Genomic DNA, 26,551 nt, shown 5'->3' with positions numbered 1-26,551 from the left:
TTTAATGAGAAAAACTAACACATACTAACCAAAGAGTGTTAAGAAGTAGTCTCAGATAATATTCAGAGCATTAAATTAGAGCCTTTGGTGGTTCTCAGCACCTATAAACAACCAAATGGGTGAAAGTCATTAAAAATATAGAAAGACTCTTAGTAGAGGTGAATTTCTTATAAACCAGTCCTCCAGATGATTCTGACAAGTAACTATCGGGTTTGAAAACTACTCAAATTAATTAATGTCTATGCTAGTTGGCTCTTAAGTCCAATGGGAAAATACGATAGGGAAAGCAGAATTTTTTGATGCCTCTCAGATCACACATCAGCCATTGAAAGATATATGCAAATAAATATACCATAGACTCCACAGGTGGGTTTTGTAACATAAGAATTTAGAACAGTAGTTTCCAAATAGATATCATAATTACTTTATTAGTTTCCTATTACTGCTACATTGCGACCAATTTAGTGGTGTATAACAAATGCAAATTTATTATCTTACAATTCTGGAAGTCAAAGTCCAAAATGGGTCTTACCAAGCCAAAATCAAGGTGTTAGTACAGCTGTGTTTTCTTCTGGAAGTTCTAAGGGAAAATTCTTTTCCTTGCCTTTCCAGCTTTTAGAGGCTGCCCACATTCCTCAGCTCATAGCCTGTTACGTCTTCAGAGCCATCAATGACTGAGTTGTCTTTATACCCCATCCCTATAATACTGACTCTCCTGCTTCCTGCTTTCCCTTACGGGATCCATACAGTTATGGTAGCCCACATAGACAACCCAGGAAAATCTCATCTCAAAATCAGCTGTTTAGCCATCTTAATTCTCCCCTGCCATGCATCATTACATATTTATAGATTGTGTGGGGGAGACTCACATCCCTTTGGGGATCCATTATCTGTGTATCACCTCATGTATAGCACCTTTGGGGAGAAGAAGATTACTCAGATATTCATTCCTCATCTTTCAAATTGTGGAAGAGTGGAAGGGTAAGGCCATGGCATTATGGAGGGCGTTCTGATGGAGAGCCAAAGCCTAACACCGCAGATAAGCTTGTACTCCCAGATCTTGATGTTGATGGTGATCACTCACTATTCCTAAAATTCAAATGGAGCCCTCCTGTGGGGATTATGGCCAGCTACCTAACCAAGCAATTCTTATTTATGGCGGTTTTACTTAACTCTGGTCAGTTCAGTTCAGTCGCTCTGTCATGTCCAGCTCTTTGCGACCCCATGGACTATAGCACACCAGGCCTCCCTGTCCATCGCCAATTCCCGGAGTTTACTCAAACTCATGTCCATTGAGTCATTGATGCCATACAACCATCTCATCCTCTGTCATCCCATTGTCCTCCTGCCTTCGGTCTTTCCCAGCAGCAGGGTATTTTCTAATCAGTCAGTTTTCTTAACATCAAGTGGCCAAAGTATTGCAGTTTCAGCTTCAGCATCAGTCCTTCCAATGAATATTCAGGACTGATTTCCTTTAGGATGGACTGGTTGGATCTCCTTGCCATCCAAGGGACTCTCAAGAGTCTTCTCCAACACCACAATTCAAAAGCAAATGCTCAGCTTTCTTTATAGTTCAACTCTAAGATCCATACATGACTACTGGAAAAACCATAGCTTTGACTAGACAGACCTTTGTTGGCAAAGTAATGTCTCTGCTTTTTAATATTCTGTTTAGGTTGGTTAATACGCTGTTTAACTTTTCTTCCAAGGAGCAAGCATCTTTTAATTTCATGGCTGCAGTCACCCAGGAGCACTCAAATTAAGAGAAATTTGAAATTTTTCAAATCAATCATATCAAATTAAATTTTATACATCTGTATTTTCCTGTTGCTGTCTTTTTGATGCTTAAGTCAGAATTTTTATTTCAAAGTTTCCACCAATTTTCTTTTATTAGAATCTATTATATTAGCATTTCTCAGTGAAACATTGATTTATCTCAATAGATAATGGAAGCAGGTCTCAAATGACATGACTGTTTATGCAGAAATTTTAAGACATTTTAAAACGTAAGTATTATCACATAGGCAGAAAAAAATCATGCTGTTAAGACAACAGAATTCTAAAGTTATATTTTTTTAAATCATGCAAAGAAATTCTTCTCTCGACAGCATTTTTCTGCTTACATGGTTCATAAGAATAAACTTAAGTAGTCTTATTAAAGTTATAAAGTTAAATAATCATATGAAAATCAAGTTATAAAGAATGTCAAAATGGAATGTGACTCAAATCACTTATGGACTGGATTTGGTCAGGAGCAGTTGAATAGATCAGTTGGAACTTGAGCTGAACATTGTATTATGGTTAATATTTGATATTTAATTAAGTCATATGATTTATTAGAGTAAAGCATAAGTAAAAATTATTTAAGCAAATCATAGAACTAACAAGTGAGTTCTTTGTGCAAGACTGGCAAAAAATAGGGATACCCTGAAATTTAGAACTAAAGTGCAGTGTGTTTGGAGGACTCTGCTTAGGTTTTTTAAAGGTTTATTTTTTTCATCAAAGTGTTGTAGGAATTTCTGTTTTTAAAATGAAAGGACACTTATGAAAAAAATGCAGCATAGGAAATTAAAAGTTTTTTCCTATTTTATGGTGATACCCCTGGGGCTAATACTTTTTCTTTGGTATGTTAGGTGAAAGATAATAAAAGCTAACCTATCTCAAAGCTTACTGACTGTGCTTTGAACCAAATAGTTGAGTTAGTTTTTCCTCTCCCTGAGAGCTAAATAAGGAAAGGAACTCTTTAAATGTCCACTGCTGTCTCCTGGTGAAGTAGAGTCTAAAATTAGAGGGATAGTGGGGAGAAATAAGGAGAAGGCAATGGAACCCCACTCCAGTACTCTTCCCTGGAAAATCCCATGGACAGAGGAGCCTCGTGGGCTGCAGTCCATGGGGGTCACGAAGAGTCGGACAGCACTGAGCGTCACTTTCACTTTTCACTTTCATGCCTTGGAGAAGGAAATGGCAACCCACTCCAGTGTTCTTGCCTGGACAATCCCAGGGATAGGGGAGCCTGGTGGGCTGCCGTCTATGGGGTCACACAGAGTCAAAAACGACTGAAGTGACTTAGCAGCAGCAGCAGGGGAGAAATAATTTAATACAATAGCAGAATAGGAGTTAGATTTTGCTGTAAGTTGGGTGGGAGAATTAACTTAAGTATCAGTGGGCAGTAGGATAACATTTATGTTGCTGGAACTCTTGTAATGGCTTAGTTATGACTCCTTTCCTGTTTGCATGGTCTCTTCTTTAGGAAACTCTAAGAGAAAACAAGCAAAGGGTGCCATGACTCAATGAAAAGGTGGGTGGCCAGTATAGAACCGTGCTCAGAGTACAGTGTTCTGTGCCATGTTCTCAAAGAGCTGCATTTATTCCTGAACATCAACGTTTTTTAAAGCAATGCATCATCCTCCATCCAGCAAATGCCTGCCATAGCCAATAATACGTTGGCTTGTCCATTTTCAGTTTGTAGTACAAAACAAATGAAAGGCAAGGACATTACAATTGGGAAGGAAGGAGAACTATTATTTAAAAGGCTTTTAAATGATGTCACTATATATTCTTTTAACAACATCCTCTAAAAGCCTTTGAAAAAATAGTCCCTTCTCCCTCAGTTGTTAACAAAGACCAGGCTAGGGCCTGCTCTTTAAAAGGCTGTTAAATGGTGATACTATATTTTTTAATATCAACATCATTTAGAAACCTTTTAGAGAACAGTCCTCGTCACCCACAACTAACAACAACAAAAAAAGGATGTGGGGGAAGGGATTACTTTTTTAAAGGCCTTTGGATGGTACTTTCAATAAATACAGCAATATTGTTTTAAAAGCCCTTTTCCAATGGTGATTCAGTTTTTTGATATGTACTTTTAACCTCAAGACCCTATGTTATCAGACAGATTGATCTTTTAACGTTGACTGAAAACTCAATTTACTAATAATCCCAGTAATGCCTTTTATTGAACAGTTTAAAAATCAATTTCACATATACAATCTCCTGTTATCCTGAGAACAGCTCAGAGAGTAGACAGGATATGTATAATTAGCCCCATTTTACAGAAGAGAAAAGCAGAAACTAAGTGAGGTTGTGATTTAGCTAAGTTCTCACTGCTAACGTGTGGCTGAGGTTGAAGCCGTAACCCCAGTCCTAACAGTTTGATCTAGTGCCCCATCCAGTGCCTCTGGCTACCTTTACTACTTTCTTTTTAAGTGATATTCTCCATTGCTGTTTTCAACATGTGCAAACACTGAGAGTTAATTCTTCATAATTAGCATAAAAGTGGACTTCTGTAATTTCAGTACTGATGGTAGATGGTGGGAGTCTTATTAATACGGTACTTCTGATGAAGTAAAGAAGTATAAATATCTCAAAGTGTAGTAGTCTTCCTATGATGTTAGGGCATTCAGACTTTTCTGAGATTGTGCACCACATCATAAATTTTGTGTGCTTAGGAAATTATCGCTTGAAATTCATTTTAAGGTATCTAGTTTATTATATAACTGATAATTTAAAAATCTAGTCTCCTTTTATTGATTTGCTTCTGAAAGTTATTCTGCTGACTAAGGATACTGATTCATAATTAAGATCATAAGATTCCCTCCGTTATCATCAATCTTTGAAAGAAATCATAAATGCTGGTTGCTCCCACTTCCTGTAGTTCTCTGAAGAAGAAGTTTCCCCACTAGCTTTCAGGACTGACCTTTATTTCCCTTTATCACAAGGAATACTTTCTGGTTATTGAGAAAGCTAAAGAATCATAGATTATTTATTGCTTAACAGAAATGACAGTTAAAAGTGGTAAATTCTGATCTTTGTTCTGCCAGCGTTTTTTTCCTTTTGCTAATAAACATTGTCTTTAATGATAACGAAAGACGAGTACTTTCAGCTCCAAAACACTTTCATATGTAGTATCTCACTGAATCCTTATAAAACAGTCCTACAAATAAAGTAGCATTACCGTTTATTTTCTTCCCCGATGGCTCAATGGGTAAAGAATCCGCCTGCAGTGCAGGAGACACAGGGGCCGCAGGTTTGATCCCTGTGTGGGGAAGATCCCCTGGAGGAGGAATTGGCCGCCCCTGCAGTATTCTTGCCTGGAGAGTTCCCATGGACAGAGGAGCCTGGCGGGCCACACGGAGTGGGACATGACTGAGCACAGGGCACATAGCACCCTTTATTTTACAAATTCTGGCTCAGAGAAGTTAATAAGTTTCTTCTCATCAATAACTTTTAAGTTCTGCTAAAATTTAATGTTTTCTTTCTTACCACTGCCACCAGTAACTCTACCTGACAAGAAGGGTACCATAGCCTTTCTTGCTTCTGAAGAGAAGGGTTTCCTATGCCAAACATAGGGGTAGCCTGAGAACTTGGGCTGGTGCAGATACAGGCACTGAGGCCCCGCTCCTCGGTCTTCAGCCAGAAAAATTCATCCTCATTTGACTTTACTGAACATAAAGGTGGATCATCAGAGGCTTTGCTGCCACAGACATGGACTCCAGAGACTCTAAGGGTCCCGTGTCATAACCCACGGTCTCTCTCATCAGAGGCTTTGTTGTCACAGACGTGGACTCCAGAGGTTTTTGGGTTTCCTGTGTCGTCCCTACCTACCTCCTCACTGGAGAATATAAAACATGCTATGCTATGCTACGTCACTTCAGTCGTGTCCAACTCTGTGCGACCCCATAGACAGCAGCCCACCAGGCTCCCCCATCCCTGGGATTCTCCAGGCAAGAACACTGGAGTGGGTTGCCATTTCCTTCTCCAGTGCATGAAAGTGAAAAGTGAAAGTGAAGTCGCTCAGTCGTGTCTGACTCTTAGCGACCCCATGGATTGCAGCCTAACCGGGTCCTCCGTCCATGGGATTTTCCAGGCAAGAGTACTGGAGTGGGATGCTATTGCCTTCTCCGATGTAAAACATAGGCTTGGCAAAAAAGTTTGTTTGGGTTTTTCTATAACATCTTGCAGGAAAACCTGAACAAACTTTTGGCTAACCCAATATTTGTACACAGATCAGGAAAAAGTGTATGTGTGTGACAGACAGAGCTAGCTACCTAGTTCTTTGCTCTCAGAGAACCCATTTCCCCAAACTTGCCCTACATCAGGAATTCCTCAGCAACTTATAGTTTGTCCAATTGGCATCTCTGATGTAAAAAGGATCCTTTTCTTCTTTGTTAGATTCAAAGAATGTGTGCCTGCAGAGACCTGCTACTTGAAAAGAGCAGTAATAAAAGTGCCTTTCCAGTTTGTACATCAACTAAGACATCCTTGTTTTCCTTCCTCGCGGACTTCATCTAGATGACATCCCCATCCCTCTGCCTCCTAAGTTACAGTTCATTTCAGTGCAAGCAGCATGGCCAGTTTTTAGATGCTGCTGGCCCCTAATTTCATTTGTGAAATTAATGTGTGGAACAGCTACCACTCCCCTCACATACTTTGATAAAGTACTATTATAAAGCCTGGCTTTCCCCCTTAGGGTCTCCCTTTGGATCTTGCTGTCCTATAGTAGATATTCTCAGCATGACCTCACTCAGAATTCTCTAGAATTCTTTGACAAAATCATTATTAACAGCAAGATGGCTTGTGTGAGCGCCCAGATGTTGCATTTGGCCATTCCCTTTCCATCCTTATGTTCCTTCCTCTTCTGAGGCCCATTCCATCATCTTACACCCTCTTCCTTCCCTTGTTATTCTCGTCTTGGGATCTGTTCATCACTTGCCTCCATTCATGAAGATCTTGGTGTCTTTCACATAATCTCTCCAGCCCCACGTCTCCCAGGAAGATCTCACTGTGTATACTATCAACCTGTGACATATGTAACCTCACAGACTCTCTGATCTGTTCCATTCCAGATTTTGACCTGTACAGAATTTCATCCAGATACTCTTTTATTTCAGCTCTGAAGTTATGTCTTACTCCCATACGTGTGCCTATCATGTTAACACCTTCAGGCCCTTCACTCCTCCAATATTTAGCCTAGATTTGCAACCCTGAAAGATAGATGGTAGTTTCCCCATTTCACAGATGTGAAAATTGAGGTCTCTAGAGTATGAGTAACTTTTTTAGTGTCATAGGCTTAGTAAGTTGCAGAGCCAGAGGTTCAACTCATCTATCTGGCTTCAAAGCTCAACACTTTTTACCCACTTCCTCACTGAGTGTATAAGGGAGGTACAGTCTACGACAGTCTGTGGTACAGGTTGCAGAGGGAAGAGTCAAGAGACAGGGAGGCCAATTTGAATGAGCAAGCAGAAATAAGAGGCGAGCAAAGACTTGGGAGGTACAGCAAATCATTAATTACGATTAAAGATTTCCATACTGTTTGAAATTGTTTTCAATAAACTGCACTTCTTTTGCCATTTCAAATTTAAAATTTTTTTAATGTTTTAAGTGTCACTGATGGACTTGAACTAAGCTGGTGGTAGACAGCAGAAAAGAAGAAAATGAATACAAAAGACATCAGACTTCTCAAGTAGTTGTTGGAGGGAAATAAGGATGTCAAACACAATGCCATAGTTCAGTTCTGAGCTTGGTTCAAAAGGAAGAGGGTCTACCATTTTCTTTTTTCATATGATGTCATTGATATTGTCAGAAAGCAGGTGAACTGCTAAGATCATATGATTATCATATTTGTCAGATAACCACACAAAATTGTTCTGTTCTTGTGTAATATGCTCTGGTTCTGACGAAATTTATTGTAGCCCATTATTGGAAGGTTTATGCTAAACACTTTGGAATCCAGCTTATTTTGGTTTTATTAGCACCCTACAGTCCATGGGGTTGCAAAGAGTTGGACACAACTGAGTGACTTCACTTTCACTTCACTTTAAGTCAGAAGTCCGAAAGGAAATACAAAAAAAAAATATATGAAAAAAAAATAGTAGAATAGTATAACATATCTGTATCCATAGTTTTGGAACTATTCCTCTATGAAAGTGGAATATATAATATATACAACTATATAAAAGTATATACACATCATTCTGGATTTCAGATTTATTAAAAAGTAGAATATTGACAGTGAGGATTATAAGTTTTCCTTTGGGGAGAGGAAAGAATAGGATATTATTATAAACTGATTTTACCTTCCTCTCAACAGCTGTGAAAACAGAACACATCCTATATGGGAGTCAGTGAACATTTTGTAAAGGGCCAGAGAGTAAATGTTTCCAACTTTGCAGACCACAGCCATTCAACTGTGCCACTGTGGCAAAGCAGCCAGAGACAATATAGAAATGAATGAAATGTGGCAGTGTCCCAGTAAAACTTCGTGGACATTGAATTTTAATTTCTTATCATTTTAGTGTCACAAAATGTTATTTCTTTTTATTTTTTCAAACATTTAAAAACGTAAAAACCATTCTTAGCTCACAGACTACACAAAAGCAGTGGACTAGTTTTGATTGATAGGCCAAGTTTGCTGGAGCCTGCTTAACACCATGCGTGAAGTAAGGTTCTCACTAAATGTTTGTTGATAATGTACTCAGCTGTTTCTGCAAATACACTTTTATTTGTTACCAAAATGAGAGGTGAATATACTGATGACTAAAATAAGAGTAATTAGTGCAATCATTGATACTTTCTAGAATACTGTTCTAGCTAACAGTTAAACAAATTTGCCCTTTGCTTTTTTTTTTAAATTGAAGGATAATGGCTTTACAGAATTTTGTTGGTTTCTGCCAGATGTCAACATGAATCAGCCATAGGTGTACTGCCATTTGCTTTTTTAAATCCTGTACTAGGTGCTAAGGGGCTTCCCTGGTGGCTCATGATAAAGAATTCACCTGTCAGTGAAGAAGACACCATTTTGATCCCTGGTTCATTAAGATCCCTTGGAGAAGGAAATGAGAACCACTCCAGGATTCTTACCTGGAAAATCCCATGGACAGAGAAGCCTGGCAAGTTTCAGTCCATGGAGTCGCAAAAGGGTCAAACCCAACTTAGCAACTAAACAACTACTAGGTGTGTGAGTGTGTGTGTATTCTGTCATGTGGGGTCTTTGTGACTCCCTGAACGATATAGCCTGCTAAGCCCCTCTGTCCATGAAATTTTCCAGGCAAGAATATTGGAATAGGTTGCTGTTTCCTTAGGAGATCTTCCCGACCCAGGGATCGAACCCTTATAGCTCTTGCATCGGCAGGCAGATTCTTTACTACTCTGCCACCTGGACCCGATACTAAATATTAAAGTGGGCTCACTTTCTACAGTTTACTGGGCTACTAAAGCAATACTCTAGCTTTCTGCATTACGGTTCTTACCACTTGAGATTTACACTGGTTTAAAAAGTGCTAATTTTAAAGATGAAACTGCATCTTTATTTACAACTGTTTTCTGGTCTTTTTTTTATAAATCATATACCTAAATATGTACTGCCATAAAATAAACCAAACAAAATTAGATACAAAGAAAGTATTTTATGTACTATAGACCTTTATATTTTTGAAGTCCAAAAACAGAGTAGATTGATAATATTTAAAAACGATTAAGTGCCTGAATGTGGATTAAAGCAAAAGACTAGAAGGCATTGTTTTCATAAAGCTTTATGTGGAAGTGTCATCTCTGAAATAGTAACGCAGATGTTGAACAAGGTTTATTCTTAGGCACTTACTTGATACTCCCTGTTTTATTTTCAATTCTCATTTAAATTTTATAATTCAATCATTTTGAAAGAAGTTTTACAACTTTAATCTTAATAATCTCAAAAAAAAAGCAGACATGCTATGTCATAAAATAACTATTAGTGACTAGTTTGTATCCTATAAATCTAACTTGAGTTGATAATATGGTCCATTACCAGCTAACTGCACAGAGTATTTTTCATTTTACACTCTTCAGTTACTTTTTAGTGAAGTGTTAAAAAATATGAAGCTTTTCTCCTCTCTAAAATTGCACGCTGTCTGTCTGTTATTAGGAAGATAACAGCTCTTATAAATGTTTCAGTAAGCGCTAAGTAGACAGTTATGAGCACTCTCATTCCACGCTTATTTGCTTACTGTAATAAACTGATAAAATATGTGTGGTTTGTCTCTGTGTATCTACAGGCATCATGAGTCACATAGATTTCCTTTAGAAATAATGTTGTGTCTGCAGAATTGATTGGTTATTTTCATAAACCATCTAAAGGTACACAAATGACTTTTATTATTTAAACATATGCTGTGTAAAGATTTGTGAGGATTATCTCACTGTTACTTGATGCTTTTTGTTCTGTTAACTCTAGAAGGCGGCTTTATATTTTAGAGTTATTACAGTTACTGAGCTAATTACCTTCTCAGGAATCATAGTGAAGATAACCCAAATCATTTGCTTTAGCTAAATTTTTAATTCTTTGAACATTGGCAATTAAATAATTAAATCAAAACTTTAAAAATATTGTCTTTCATAGTATCCTCTTTATACAAGTTTCAATATTTAATGGAAAATAATGCTTTTACCTGAACTGGATACTTTAAGAATTAGTGTTTGTATCATAGAAATCCTTCTAATTATTAAATTGTTCTTTGTGTGTACCTTTAAGAAATATGGTATTTTTCATTTGTGCATAATTATATGCACTAGGAAATTTTTGGTCAAGTCATATCCTAAAACCAACAAATATTAATATTGATAATCTTCACTTATCAACACCATAAGCTCCTTGAAAGACCGTAATATTTTTAGGGTATCAACACCGTAAGCTCCTTGAAAGACCGTAATGTTTTTAGGGTATCAACACCGTAAGCTCCTTGAAAGACCGTAATATTTTTAGGAAGAGTGTTGAGCACTCAGCATCTGTTAAGTAGTTATGACCAATGCTAGTAGTATATTATCTGTAGATCTCTGTAGACTAAATTAAAGTAGAAGAATTATACTTTGAGTTCTAAAAATGGATACAGTTGTGTTTTATAAATTGAACATAAAATCAAGGAATAAATGGAGAGACAGATAATAAACATAGCAAATAAGCAAATTATGTGATCATGTGTATTGTATCCAAGAAGGTATTAAGTGACTATGGAGAAAGAAGAAAGGGGAATCAGAAGGAAGAGATGCAAATGGGTTAACCTCGTTAAGAAGGAAACACTTGAGCAAAGGTATATTGACACCGAGCCATGTGAGTATTTGGAGATAGTGCATTCCAGGAGGAGGCATCCAGTGCCAAGGCCCTGGGTGGGAGGCTTACTGGTGTGTGCAAGGAGTAGGAAGGGTGTCAGGGTGGCTGGAGTGAAGGGAGTTGTGGGTTCAAAAGTAACAGGAAACGAGGTCAAAGAAACACAGTGGGGCCAGGCCATATGGGGCCTTATCGGCCTTTATCAGAGTTTTTAGGTCTCATTTTCAATGAAATTGGGAGCCACTGAAGGGTTTTGAACAGAGAGGCGATGTGATGTAACTTTATTTTAACTGATTTTTACTGTCTTCTGTTTTCATTATGTGCTCTGTAGGATGCAAGAATAGGAGCAAGGAGACCAACTAAAAGGCTATAGGAGTAATCCAGATGTGAGGTTGTGGTCGCTCACCTTTCTCCCCAAGATACCCATGGGAGACATAGAGTCAGAGAACAAAGACGGGCAAACCAGTCCTTTATTAGCCAGGGTTTTGCTCTGTAGCCTCAACATAGAACTTCAGTGAGTAGTATGGGCACATCAAGAATTCCTCTTCCCTAAAGAGAGTAGCCTGGAACCAAAGCAGACTTTTAGATTGAACCTTAAGAATTGCTAATTCCACTTTTTTTTTCCTCTCTTTTTTTTTTTGAGGTATAGTTGATGTACAAAATTATTTATGTTTCAGATGAACAGTATAATGAATCAGTTTTTAAAGGTTATGCTCCATTTATAATAGTAGTTATAAAATGTTGGCTGCATTCCCTGTGTTGTATGATATATCCCTGGAGCTTATTTAATTTATACTTATTCGTTTGTACCTCTTAACTTCCTACTCCCATCTTTCTCCTCTCCCTTTCCTCTCATCAGTGGTTACCACTAGTCTGTTCTTTATACCAGTGAGTCTACTTTTTTGTTGTTATATTCACTAGTATGTTTTCTTTTTTAGATTCTACATATAGTATTTGTCTTTCTTTGTTTGACTTATTACACTTAGCATAAAACCCTCCAAGTCCATCCATGTTGTTGCAGATGGCAAAATTTTTATTCTTTTTTATGACTGAGTCGTATTCCACTGTATGTATATGTGTGTGTATGTATACACACACCATATCTTCTCTATCCATTCATCTATTGACAGACATTTTGGTTGCTTCCAGATCTTGGCTATTGTAAATATGTTGTTAAGAACATTGAAGTGCATGTAGTTTTTCAGATTAGTGTTTTCTTTTTTTTTTTTGAATATGTATCTAGGAGTGAAATGTCAGATGGTAGTTCTATTTTTAGTTTTTTGAGGTACTTCCATATTATTTTCCACCAATTTACATTGGTGGAACACAACAATTGTTGGTGAGGATGTGGAGAAAGGGGAACCCGTCTACACTGTTGGTAGGAGTGTAAATTGGTGAAAAATAACATGAAGGTTTCCTAGAAAGCGAAAAATAGAACTGCCATATTACATTCCACTCCTGGGTACATATCCAAAAAAAGAAAACACTAATTTGAAAAACTACATGCACTTTAGTGTTCATAGCAACATACTTACAATAGCCAAGGTCTGGAAGCAACCAAAATGTCCAGCAGTAGATGAATGGATAGAGAAGACGTGTGTGTTCTGATAGTTGTGAAGTGATATCTCATTGTGGTTTTAATCAGCATTTCTCTTATAATTAAAGATGTTGAGTATCTTTTCATGTGCCAGCTGGACATCTGTATGTTGTCTTTGAAGAAATGTTTATTCAGATCTCCTGCCCATTTTTTAATTGGGTGGTTTGTTTTTTTGATGTTGAATTGTATGAGCTGTTTATGTATTTTGGGTATTAACTCCTTATCGGTCATATCATTCACAAAACTTTTCTTCTGTCCAGTAGATTCTCTTTTCATTTTGTCAGCAGTTCCTTTGCTGTGCAAAAACTGTTAAGTTTAACATAGTCCCATTTGTTTGTTCTTGCTTTTATTTTTGCTCTAATTCAACTCTTTGATCTACAGAATTGGTACTCATATGGTTGAACCTAATCAGATGCCATGTATGAGTTTCACCATAACATCTCTACCAGGGCTTTAGGGGAAAGAATGAGAAAGTACATTCTCCCATTATGATTTTATTCCCCAGTCCCCCAGTTAGCATACTGAAATCTGACTAATCCTGATTAGTAGTAGAGTTGGGGGAGTTAAATGACAGAAACTGAATTTGAACTGGCTTAAACCAAAGAAAAGGGGCAGGGGGTTCCACTTCCTAGAGTATTTTACAGAAAACTATGCTTCAGAAATGGTAGGAATATGTCAGCTTTAAGAACCACCCAAACCAAAGATACGAGCAGGGCTCTCTGTCTCTCATCTGTGCTTTGTTTTATTTCTTGCTGAGCAATACGGCAGGAAATGTGGCCACAGATATTAGAGTTTTAAATCTCAGACTTTTAGCCAATTGAGAGAGATTGACCCTACTTCCCAAGTGCCAAATCCAAAAATCCTAGAAAAGGTACTCATTGGGCCAGGCATCCATTCCTGAGCCATTCCTTAATGTGGTCAGATCATGAGTTGGCATGAGAACATGCCAGCTGCGTCAGGAACTGAATGGCAACATTCTTAGAAGATGGTCAGATGTGTTAGGCAGTCCCGGACATAATCTCTGTAGGTGGAGCACTGGGGAGAAAGCGCCTTTGAAAGACTAGCCTTTACTTTTCAACCAGGTAAAAGCAATCCTGAAACACTGAATTCTGATTCCTCAGTGTCTGTCATAAATCTTACTTGATACTTCGTTGTCAGCCATCAGAAGACATTGTAAGACATCAGAAACCCATAGAAATAATTATCCAGGTTATAAAATCAACTTTTACAAAGGAAAGTGAAAAGAAAAAAGTAGCTTCTACTATATAAAGTCAGCTTCTCAGTAGCAAAGCACACTAGATTAGCCCAGGCGGTACCATTGTGAAGATTCTGTAAAGGTGCCCTTGAGTATAAGCTAGGTTTTTAGCTCATATTCCTGTCTCAGGCAGTTATAGCTGTACAGCTGTACATGATAGTCCTACTCAGTGTTAATTTAGCTCTTTGGAGTAAGTAGATCTGGGAATTGTTGAGTGACCAAAAAATAAGGAAATGAATAGGTATCAAAGAACTGTGAAGGGTATGAGATGGTGCCTCACTTGCCAGTTAACAAATTAGCCTGAGACAATTTCATGGCTACTAATAGAAGACACAGACTCCTGTGTCAAAGGCAAAGGACAATTTATTACTCACAGCAGTAGCAGTAGCCAGGGGAACATCGTTCTTGCCACTTCCCCAATTTTCACAGGGTGACATGATGAATGCTAGATATGACTGCACATGCAGTGTGTTGCTTTAGAGAAGAAGATGTTTAGCATAAAAGATCCCAACCTTTTATAAGGGTCTTTTGGTAAATATGTTCAACCTTCACGCCAGAGGGGAAGCACTGAACCATTTCCAAAGACTGTTTGCTATACGTCCTGGAAAAGATTTTCAGGAGCAAAGCTGTTTGTTGATGCCTTTCCTTAGAAGCTGTGCAGAACTGTGAGAGAATATGGGGAACAACTGGAGAAGGAAGGATGTGACATTGTGCCCTTAGGTCAGGGGTCAGCCAACTTTGTCTATAATGGGTCCAGATAGTAAATATGTTAGGCATTGAAGTACTCAGCTCTTCCACCATAGAGCAGAAGAGCAACCATCCACAGTATGTCAAAGAATGCAAATGGCTGTGTTCCGGTAAAACTTTACGAGACAGGCAGCAGGTCATATTTGGCTTGTGGGCCAAAGATGGTCTGTTTTGTTCAGATTTTTCAAGTATCCTTAAACTTAAATCCTTATTTTCACAGCTGCAGCCTAGGTTATTCTCTAATTAATTTACCTTTTACTGTTGTTTTAACATTTAGTAAAATAATCATTATTTATCAATTGTAAAGTCAGAAAAGCCATCTTAGAATATAAGCACCCGCAGATCATATCTGTGCTTCTGGAGTATAGGTAACTAATCTGATATACAAAACATTGAACTAAAGTCTTGTTTTCTTGTCAGGATTAATTGTATTACATGTGGAAATTGGCAAAGGATTTATGGAACCTGCTGGTTTTCTTGAACAAAATATCATCTATGTAGTTAAGATATTAGAGGAGATTCACGAAATGTGACTTGTATGAACTTAGAAAATAGGTTAGAAAAACCAGTCATTCTCATTCAGCCCGTCTCTGTAGTTTAAAAAAAGCTATATTATTACCCTCTAAATGCCATTTAGGAGCTATTTACTGTGAAAGAAAACGTAGGCTTTTTTGCATTATCGTGGAGGATTGTTTCGGAGGACCTTTTTAGATGCTAACTTCATTAAAGAGTGCTTCTTGAATTTGGCTGTGTGGAAAGGGTGAGTGAAGACAGTTACACTGTTTTCCTTCCATTGCTGTACACTGCTTTAGCATCATTTTAACTGTCATAATAAAGGTGCAGAATTTTGAGACAAATTGGACCATGTGTCCCAGAACTAGATTGAGAGAATTCAATAAACCAACTCAGACAAGTTGACAGCTCTTAAATGACATAAGGCCTGACTTCAAAGAGCCTTATATGATGTCTAGAGTGCTAATTCCTGGCTGCTTATAACTCCAGATTCCTGCTTCTCTTCTGCTTTCCTACTTAACTCTTGGATTTTTGTTGATGCATTTTAAATGATTAGTATTATTATTAGGCTTTTTATATATCAGATGTCAGTGGCATAATGAACCTGTTGAGCAGGTTAAATTATAATAGGAAACCTAGTTTGGGAGAGTACACTTTTTAGGAACAAATCTTGATTGGGCCTGTTTAATTACAAATTGTTTTTTTTTTTTTTTTTAAAGCCTTCCTATGTCAAATCACATGCAGTGCTTTGAATGGAAAGACAGCCACCTTATGATTTTAGAATGGATGGGTTTTTTTTTTTTTTTTTTACTGAATATGCTGCCTTTGATTCCAGTCACAATTGAATTTAGCTCAAAGAGTTTAAAGTTCAGTGGAAACAGAAACAGGTGATTAGCCAAGAAAATATTGGCAGGGGGGCGGGGTGGGTGGAGGAATAAAGGACACTTTGTTTTGTCAAACAACTGAATCATATTGCGGGCCTTTAAGAAATAAAACAGTATGGTACTGATTTAGCAGTTCTATCAAAGTTCAAAAACGTCTCCAACTAAATAGAATGTTTGCATTTACAGATCATTGAGGAAAAGCTAGTCATTGAATCATGTACAAATGTTACGTATTTGGAGGAAAATGATTAAATATAGAGTAGATACACCTAAATTCAGTTCAGTTCAGTCGCTCAGTCGTGTCCAACTCTTTGCAACCCCATGAATCACAGCACGCCAGGCCTCCCTGTCCATCACCAACTCCCGGAGTTCACCCAAACTCATGTCCGTCGAGTCAGTGATGCCGTCCAGCCATCGCATCCTCTGCCATCCTCTTCTCCTCCTGCCCCCAATCCCTCCCAGCATCAGAGTCTTTTCCAATGAGTCAGCTCTTCGCATGAGGTGGCCAAAGTATTGGAGTTTCAGCTTTAGCATCATTCCTTCCAATGAACACCCAGGACTGATCTCCTTGAGAATGGACTGGTTGGATCTCCTTATAGTTCAAGGCACTCTCTACCTAAATTAGTTCCTCATAAATTGAAAAATTGGAACCATAAGAGCTCTGGAAGAAAATGTAAATGAATAGTTACTAATCTTGAGGCAGGGAAGATCTTTTAATTGTTAAAGCAAAGGAGGAACCACTTAAAAAGGAGGTCTTTAGTTTACAGTGAAAGAAATTCAAGATGAAAAAAGTTAAAGGAGTCAAAATTGGAAATAAAAGTATAAATATCTACCTATAATGAAAGATATTATAATCTGCCTATAATGAACTTACAGGCAGATATAAGTTCTGCCTTATAGTTTGAGAGCCCAAGGAAATCAAAAGACAAATTATTAAAAATAAAAAGAAAATTGGCAAAATGTCCAAAATATATTATACCTAGGAAGAAAATAAAGTTTATAAACTCTAAAAATATATATATTTATATAACTGCAATTATTTTCTTCTTTTTTAGATGTAGATTGTCAAAATATTTTAATATATGCCTGGGGAGTACGGAAAAATTTTTATAATTTCTGACTTCATACCTATCTATGCAATACCCTATTATTGTGATTTATTTAATACTTTAGGGAAAATAGGAGTTAAATGTTACGAATTTTTACATATTTTCTAAGAATTAGTAATCATATTCACTAATTCACTTTTTCTTTCTTTTTCCAATGTGCAATAGGTCAGTACTCCTGTCTTTGTACCAGGGAAAACTCATGTACTGCTTCATCGAATGAGTGGGAAAGGACTCGCTGCCCACTACTTCTTTCCAAGACAGCCTTGCATTTTTGGTGATAAGATGGTCTCCGTGCAAATAACACTGAATAATACCACTGATCAGAAGATAGAAAATATCCACGTAGGGGGAAAAAAGCTTCCTATGGGCATGCAAATGCATGTTTTTAATCCAATAGGTAAATATTAATTCTCATTTATTGCTTTAACTAGATTTGATAATTAAATGTGTTTATTTTTAAAATAAAATAGAATACATATTATTTTATTCATTTTTAGCAAACTCAATTTATATTGGGTTGGCCAGAAAGTTCATTTGGGTTTTTCATTACCATGGCATGGGAGAACCGGAACGAACTTTTTGGCCAACCCAACATTAGTTTTTCCTTTTTAAACCAAATTTATCGTATAAGATAAGTACATTTCTTTGCCCTTAGCAAATCAGGTACCATCAATGGTGATAACCAGTACTGATGAAAGAATGGTTCTGGAGAATCAAAATTGCTTTGCATTTTTCCTACCTGCATCACCTACCCTGCTCCTTTCCTGGTCAGCTTCCTTCCCTGCCTGATTTTACTTTGCCTTTTGGCTATAGTACCCCCTGCATCTTTTCTTCCCCATTTTCCTTCACATTCTATAGATTGAAATGTAAAGGGAGCAAAGACTGAGAGGGTGTATAACAATTCTTTGTTTGTCTTCCTCTTTCTGATGGCAGAAAGCCCACAGTATGTTTCTGAAGGCAGAAACACCCACTGGTATTTTTTTCACACATCATGTGTTTTAATCTGTTGCCACCATTTAAAAATCAGCATCCTTTGACACTAAAGGACAAACCCAGAAATCTCGCTGTTCATGGATAAAGCACAAGAGTATGGTGGTACCCGTGCTTTATCCCACCTGCTGCACACCCAGCTGATGCCAAGTGGGCTGCCCCTGCTGTGCACCAGTGCCTTCCAGGCTGCCTCAGGGCCCAGTACATCATACTATCTCCCCAGCTGCTACAGGAAATACACCTTCTTAGCATTAAGTGTGACAGTTGCATGGCTGGCTTTGAATTTTTAAAATGGTACAGTAGTTCAAATGTTTAGCTCTATTTTGGTTTTGTGTGAGTAGAGGCAGTCCTACAATTTAGTTGAAAGAAGCTTCAGAAAAGATCTTAATTAAAAGTGATATAAGGTTTCTGTCATTGAATCCTTGAAGTGTTACAATCATATAGGTCCACATAGTTCCTTTTTTATATAATACTTTAAGTGAGCAAAGCCTTTTGACCAGGTAACTGTGCCTTCTTTACTCATTATTTCCTATCATATAGTTATTCTGTCTTTCTCCATCTTTGCCTGAGTGAGCTCTTTGACATTGTTGAATTCTCTCCTCTGTCATTTTAATGAGTCATTCAATAAAAAAGTCATCCTTTGTGTTATATTTTTTTCCACAAAGATATAAAAAATTCCTAATATTTAGATGAAATTTGGTAGCAGCCAAAGTAGAGAGAAGTAGAGTTAAAGTAAATTGATTTCAGAACCCACTTAATATCATTTTAAAAAAATAATTTGGTAATTAAGACACCATTTAAAGAATACAGTGTGCTGATTCTTATTTATTTTGTGGTTAACATATTGCCAAGGAATTAAGAATATCCCAATTTGTGTTCTTTTTTATTGCTTGCAATCCAGCTTTTTTTTATCTAGTTAAAAAGTTACTTTAAGAAGCATCAAGCAACTGTTATATGCATTGTCTGAAGGTTGAAAATGTTATCCAAAGGTTAAAACAGTAGAACAGTATTAACATTTCTTTGAGCTGGCATAATGAGTTGATGAGTTGACCTTTTGTTGGCCTATGTAGAACAGAAGAAATAAATATAATAAATTTCAGAGTATGGCCTTCACACCAAAATAAAATATGAATATATATCATTGCCTCAGTACTAGTAATAGGCTTTCTTTTCTTAGGCAGATTTCCTGACCATAGGGTTTCATACATTTTGTTGGCATTTACTGGATACCCTCAAGATACAGAGTTCTTTCCCATGCAGTATAGATTCCCGTGCAGTAGATAACAGAGTTCAGAGTATGATATATCTTAATTAGTCCTCCAAAAACATCCTAAGAATGCAACAAAAATACTGTATTTTCATATTTTTGTGAAATAAGGGAAGTAAGATATCTGTGTTCTTTAATAAGCACATATACGTATGTTAAGGAGTCCAGTGACTTTCTTATTTGTCACCAGTCTGTTCTTTTTTTCTCTGTAATATGAGAAAACTTTTTTATCAGGATTTTGCCCTGCCTTTAGCATGAAACTGGATTCCTTGCAAGAGTGTACAAGATCAGGTACATGTACACAGGAGATTTAAAACACACACCCCCCATCCCCCCTCCAAAAGAGTAGCCTTAGGCTCTCTGCACTATATTCAGCGACTTTATGTTAACACTTGACAAATTTGAGTTCAGCTAAGATTTCTCTAGTTACTATACAACTGTCCCGTCATAGTAGACAGCATCCTGTTTGATTTCATTTTTCGTTATTAATATAGTGGTGTAATAGAACCAGTGTTTTTCAGCCATTTCTACATAACCCTCTCATGTATATTGTGATGATTCAGAACCAGTATTCAACTATAGACCCCTGCCTGAATAAACTTTTCCAATGTATTATAGTAGGCTTCAAATATTATAAAAATCTGTTATATGAATAATTTTATGCTGATCACTTTGCTCTTGAAAGTGTCCGAATTCATGTCCGCTCAGTCATGTCCGACTGTTTGTGACCACATGGACTGTAGCCTATCAGGCTCCTCAGTCCGTGGAATTTTCCAGGTAAGAGTACTGGAGTGGATTGTTGTTTCCTTCTCCAGGGGATTTTCCCGACCCAGGGATCGAACTGGGTCTCCCGCATTGCAGGCAGATGCTTTACCATCTGAGCCACGAGGGAAGCCCCTCTGCTGTTGAAGCTTTCATTTAATAAAACATTGATCATGAACTAGCCTCCAGAATTAGTATGGCACTCAGTTTGCAGTTAATTATCTTAAGACTGAGGATGTTATGAAACTGTGTCAAATAGTGCCATCATCGAGGCATCCTAAGAACTGTCACTTGGTCAAATGAGGTATGAGGATACGTGATACAGAAAGATCTAGTCCCGAGTGCCATCGTTTTTTGGAGATGACAGCATTTGCTACCAATGTGGTGTCAGGTGCAAACAAGACCAAAGCCCAGTATATCTGTGGCACAGAAGAAAGCATCAAGGATTCAGTGAAGAAGAGCATTGAACAGTGTGACTCACAGCTATAAGGTGTAAACTTTAGGAGAAATGCAAGAAAACTCTCATTGTAGTTATTTATAGTAAAGCCTATTTGTCAAAGATTAAGTAGCAAGGCTTTTGGGGTACTTACATACCCTCCTGGTAAATGTTAGGTTTAAAAATAAATGGAATTCCAACTAGAATCAGCACACCAATAACACTTTAAAAATCAGCATCAAATACCTCTTTATAATGCTTAATCTTCATTTAGGCTTAGATATAAAAATACTTCTTAATAATTTAAGCTTATTGAATTATTTTGTCCTACCTGTACCATGATTTCTGTAATGGTTAGCATTAAATGGGAAATGATACCTATCACAAGCCCTAGGATAATCACAGTCTACTGGACCATTGTGTGCTTGCTAAAATATAGTTATATCTAATGATGCAACTAACTGTACAACCACAGTCACACTGGAGACGTTAAACAAATTCGAAATCAAAAGTGAATGGTTTCTATTTAAATATAGAGTATATACAAATATTTATACTAAATCGGTAAATGTTTAAGATCCCTTATTATTTAATGTGCAGCATTACTCTTTGACTCTGGAGTCATAAGCAGTGTAAAATCATGTTATTGTTTTATCTTGAGTTTTATTATTATCAAACAGTACTGTACATTGAAGCAGTTATTTCCGGCACTTGATTAGCTGATAGGTGAAGGTTCAGAAATTACACATCTACAAAATGTCATTTTATAATTTGTTTTTTCAAGATAACATAATCTATTACTAAATTTTCTTTGAGTAATTCTTCAAATAATACAATTAGACTTACTGTTTTGGTTCATATAATGCCAGTTATCTTCAGTAATACCTGAGGACAAGTTAATTTCTTCTTCCAACTTTGCTTTAATTTGCATGCTTTAAATTTTGGACTTTTTCCCCTGTGAAAATTTAGGACATTGCTGAAAATGTATTTTTTTTATATCTAGAGTAAATATTCCATAGTTTTAAGTACATAATCTCTTAAAACACCCAGAGTCTGGTACAGATGTTCCAAACGGGAAAACATTTATTTCCTTCTCACCTTCAGTTCCTATCAAGACAATGTTGTAAAACATGGAATTTCTCAGGATGAGCTATATTTCTGAAACAAATAGATGTAATATGTTCATTGTAGTTACGTGCAGAATTAAGTTGTGAAAAAGAAAGCCTTGAGGTGAAATTACTTTATAATTTCCTTTAATACCGTTAGTTTCAAATTATTCTTACAAATTATCATTAAATTTGACTGTTTTAACCAAACCACAAACATTACCTATGTTTTCAGTGTTTAGTTTGCCTCTTTTTCACTTCCTCTGTGTTTTCATGTCTAAATTATCTTATTTCCTAGAATCTCTTGAGCCTGCGGGATCCATTACTGTTTCAATGGGTATTGACTTTTGTGATTCCACTCAGACTGCCAGTTTCCAGTTGTGGTAAGTTCAGTTGTTCTGTGTTTCTTGTTACTATAAACAATAGCAGATCAAAATCAAGACTTTCAAAAGCTTTTTCTATGAGAGAAAATATTTACACAATCTTGTTTTTCTTTGGCAGTATTTAGACTGCTGTGAAATAGTTGAACAGATTATGTGTGATATATGTATTTTTACTATTTGTTACACAAATAGCCATTACAGTCTGCTGTATATGGTTAAGAGCATCTCTGATGGCTCAGACAATAAAGAATCTGGCTGCAATGCAGGAGACCCAGGTTCTATCCCTGGATCAGGAAGATCCCCTGGAGAAGGAAATGGCAACCCACTCCAGTATTCTTGCTTGGAGAGTTGCATGGACCGAGGAGCCTGGTGGGCTACAGTCCATGGGGTGGCGAAGAGCTGGACACGACTGAGTGACTAGCACTTTGATTTTCACTCTTCTGATGGGCCACTGATGGGCCACAGGCCGTGGCGTCACAAAGAGTCAGACACGAATGAATGACTGACACTTTTCTGTCTTCCATACATAGTTAAACTTCAGTTTATTCAGTTCAGTGCAGTCGCTCAGTCATGTCTGACTCTTTGCGACCGCATAAACTGCAGCTCGCCAGGCCTCCCTGTCCATCACTAACTCCCGGAGTCCACCCAAACCCATGTCCATTGTGTCGGTGATGCCATCCAACCATCTCATCCTCTGTCGTCCCCTACTCCTGCTGCCCTCAATCTTTCCCAACATCAGGGTCTTTTCAAATGAGTCAGCTCTTTGCATCAGGTGGCCAAAATATTGGAGTTTCAATTTCAACATCAGTTCAGTTCAGTTCATTTCAGTTGCTCAGTCGTGTCTGACTCTTTGTGACCCCATGAATAGCAGCACTCCAGGCTTCCCTGTCCATCACCAACTCCCAGAGCCTACCCAGACTCATGTCCATCGAGTTGGTGATGCCATCCAGCCATCTCATCCTCTGTTGTCCCCTTCTCCTCCTGCCCCCAGTCCTTCCCAGCATGAGGGTCTTTTCCAATGAGTCACCTCTTCGTATGAGGTGGCCAAAGTATTGGAGTTTCAGCTTTAGCATCAGTCCTTCCAATGAACACCCAGGGCTGATCTCCTTTACGATGGACTGGTTGGATCTCCTTGTAGTCCAAGGGACTCTCAAGAGTCTTCTCCAACACCACAGTTCAAAAGCATCAATTCTTCGGCACTCAGCTTTCTTCACAGTCCAACTCTCACATCCATACATGACCACTGGGAAAACCATAGCCTTGAGTAGACGGACTTTTGTTTGCAAAGTAATGTCTCTGCTTTTGAATATGCTATCTAGGCTGGTCAAAACTTTCCTTCCAAGGAGTAAGCATCTTTTAATTTCATGGCTGCAATCACCATCTGCAGTGATTTTGGAGCCCCAAAAAATAAAGCCTGACACTGTTTCCACTGTTTCCCCATCTATTTGGCATGAAGTGATGGGACCGGATGCCATGATCTTCGTTTTCTGAATGTTGAACTTTAAGCCAACTTTTTCAATCTCCTCTTTCACTTTCATCAAGAGACTTTTTATTTCCTCTTCACTTTCTGCCATAAGGGTTGTGTCGTCTGCATATCTGAGGTTATTGATATTTCTCCCGGCAATCTTGATTCCAGCTTGTGCTTCATCCAGCCCAACGTTTCTCATGATGTACTCTGCATAGAAGTTAAATAAGCAGGGTGACAATATACAGCCTTGACGTACTCCTTTTCCTATTTGGAACCAGTCTGTCGTTCCATGTCCAGTTCTAACTGTTGCTTCCTGACCTGCATACAGGTTTCTCAAGAGGCAGGTCAGGTGGTCTGATATTCCCATCTCTTTAAGAATTTTCCACAGTTTATTGTGATCCACACAGTCAAAGGCTTTGGCATAGTCAGTTTGTTAGAGCCTGCTAAATATTTTTTTTTTTTGCATATCTCTATGCTTTTGAAAAATTTACGAGAAAATTCATGAGGAAAACTCAGGAGAAATTAAATTCATAATGTTGGCTAGCCCAGGGAAGATACCTTTTGAAACATTTTCTGTGGTATCTTAAGCCCCTAAATTGGAGGATTACTGATTCTGTCAGTACCAAAACCCATACATTTTTCCCTTTTCACTTTAATTTATAAACTGCTGTTGATGAAATTCAGAAGAGAACATTTATCAGTTGGCAAGGTTTCATAGGTGAATACTATTTAAAAGAGCTTTTCTAGGATTGAGATTTTTCATTGTTATTGTTTTATATAATATTTTATGCACTTCTGATGAAATCCAGAAACTATTAGCAAACTAGCTGTATTTGTGTCTTTAAGAATTATTTTTGAAAAAAAAAAATGATCTTTGAACTCATTGATTTATATTTTTCTGATTTAAGATATAATTTGTTATTTTGATTTGATGTGTTTTGTTCTTATTCTGAGAAGAATTGAGACATTTTATTTATCTAAATTTTAGGTGGCTTCTAACAGAATTTGTTATGATAAAAACCTCCAGATTTAGGAAATACACAGACACTTTTAAATAATTTTAAAGGTTAAGTATAATGAATCTTTCTTTTTCATATACCTTTTCGATACCAGTAAGTCAGGCCTAATATTATACCATTTATTGCTGAGAACCTGCAATGATGAATATAAGCAATGTAGCATAACACATTGATTTTATGCAGATCATCACCTTTATGTTTTGGGAGGTCTGCTATATTACTGATATATAAAAACTGATTACTTTTCCCAACATTGCCTAGTAATTGTTTATTATTTTTCTATTAGACAAACAACACAGATCAATATTACTGAGCACAAGACTATGAGGAACATCACTCTAAATAGATTTGCCTCCAACACCAGAGGTGTATTCATTTTAATGATTTCGACAATGTGAACCCAATGACAAAGCTTATTCACTAAGTTAGGGCAAAATTAATAACTAAAAAAATTCTTTTTTCTCTTCAGTTTATATTAAAAACCGTTTTAAAAAAATTTTATTTATTTTAATTGGAGGCTAATTACTTTACAGTATTGTAGTGGTTTTTGCCATACAGTGGCAATAACTGTACTGCCATACAGTTTTTGCAGAGAAGTGTTTTTAAAAATAATTTTTCACTACAAAGATTTTCTGTTCAGTTCATTAGATAAGATTTACATCTTGTCTTTGACAATTAACTAAGTCCCTTTAGGGAAAAATATTTAGATAATGTTTGATTTCTATCTTCCATTGGAAAATATATATGAATAATTTTTTCTCAGTTTCTCTTAAACTAATTTTAGGGAAATGATGAATTTATTTTATATAGAAAATAGCCTTAGCTATTTTAAGCATCTGCATTAATATGTTTTTCTATTGCAAAGGTATGAATTAGTTATTTATTGTAGATTTGTATTAAGTATATAACCCCAGTAGATCAAAAATTATTTTTGTGTGTATTCCAAAAAGAACACTTTGTCTTACATCAAATGTAATTGATCCTGAAGCAATGTAATCACAATTACTCACTTTCTTAATTGGCCTGCCCAAAATCAGAAAATGGAAACCGATCGACAGTGTTTAAATCAATAGCTTCATAGTAGTGCTAGTGGAGGTAGGGAGATAATGGTAATGGGTAGATCAATTGGTCCTAGACGCCAATCACTGACTGTGCCTTTTGCATAGTAAATAGCGCTTTTTGCTTAGTGATGTGCTGTATTAGTGTTGGTAGTTCAATAAAAAGGAAGGGGAAAGCAAGAATGGCTGATATTGAATTTTTTCTTCAAAATATGTTATCCAAATTGGTATATAAAATTGTGGGTAATAAGAGCGTATTTGATAGGAAGCCTTCAGAAATGCTGAGAACATGGATTATGAGCCCTTCAGGTACACTTCTGTTTATAGAAAAGGAACAAGAGTGAATGATCCTACTTTAGCTTCTAGATTAACTCTCTGTATTGTTATAGTTACATAATGCATATATAGACAGATAAAGCTATTATATATAACTGCATAGTTATATGGATACTTGATAAGTATTAGTGTCTCTTTTTTGGCTTTGCATTTTAAATGGTCATCAAATTAAGTCCTTGATTAAATGTGTATAATATACATAAATGTGTCTTTCTAAAAGTAGATGCAGTGCATAAACAGGTCTCACCCTTGTTACCAGCAGATATTAATGTATTGACTAGTATGAAAAATTATATGACTTGGCTCAAGTTAGAGGACTGAGCACTAACATCCACCCCTCTTTTTGCCCCAAATCATTAAAAAGTCAGAAAATACATTCTTTAATAGAAAATGAGCACTAAAAAGAGAAAGAGTGCTATTAGCTGACCAGAAATTGTGAAGAATTATTGGCAGTTAGAAAGCAAATGGGAGCAGATATACAATAACAGAGAAAATAAAAACCACGGAGCAGAGCACTTCTGGGAGAAAACTACTATAATGG

The 26,551-nt window shown here is 37.0% G+C and overlaps 1 protein-coding gene across 2 annotated transcripts in view; it reads left to right on the top strand.

The window, feature by feature from the left end:
* Positions 1–26,551, top strand: part of AP3B1 (adaptor related protein complex 3 subunit beta 1) — a 235,741-nt gene that overhangs the window by 180,483 nt on the left and 28,707 nt on the right. For both annotated transcript variants that reach the window (XM_070377253.1, XM_005899718.3), the window contains 2 exons: positions 17,351–17,582; positions 22,045–22,129. In XM_070377253.1, coding sequence (XP_070233354.1) covers positions 17,351–17,582; positions 22,045–22,129 — 317 coding nt within the window. The remainder of the gene's footprint in view (positions 1–17,350; positions 17,583–22,044; positions 22,130–26,551) is intronic.

Source organism: Bos mutus, chromosome 10 (assembly GCF_027580195.1).
Source record: "Bos mutus isolate GX-2022 chromosome 10, NWIPB_WYAK_1.1, whole genome shotgun sequence".
Lineage (NCBI taxonomy): Eukaryota > Metazoa > Chordata > Mammalia > Artiodactyla > Bovidae > Bos > Bos mutus.
Note: the sequence above shows the minus strand (reverse complement) of the source record. Positions and strands in the feature narration are given on the sequence as shown.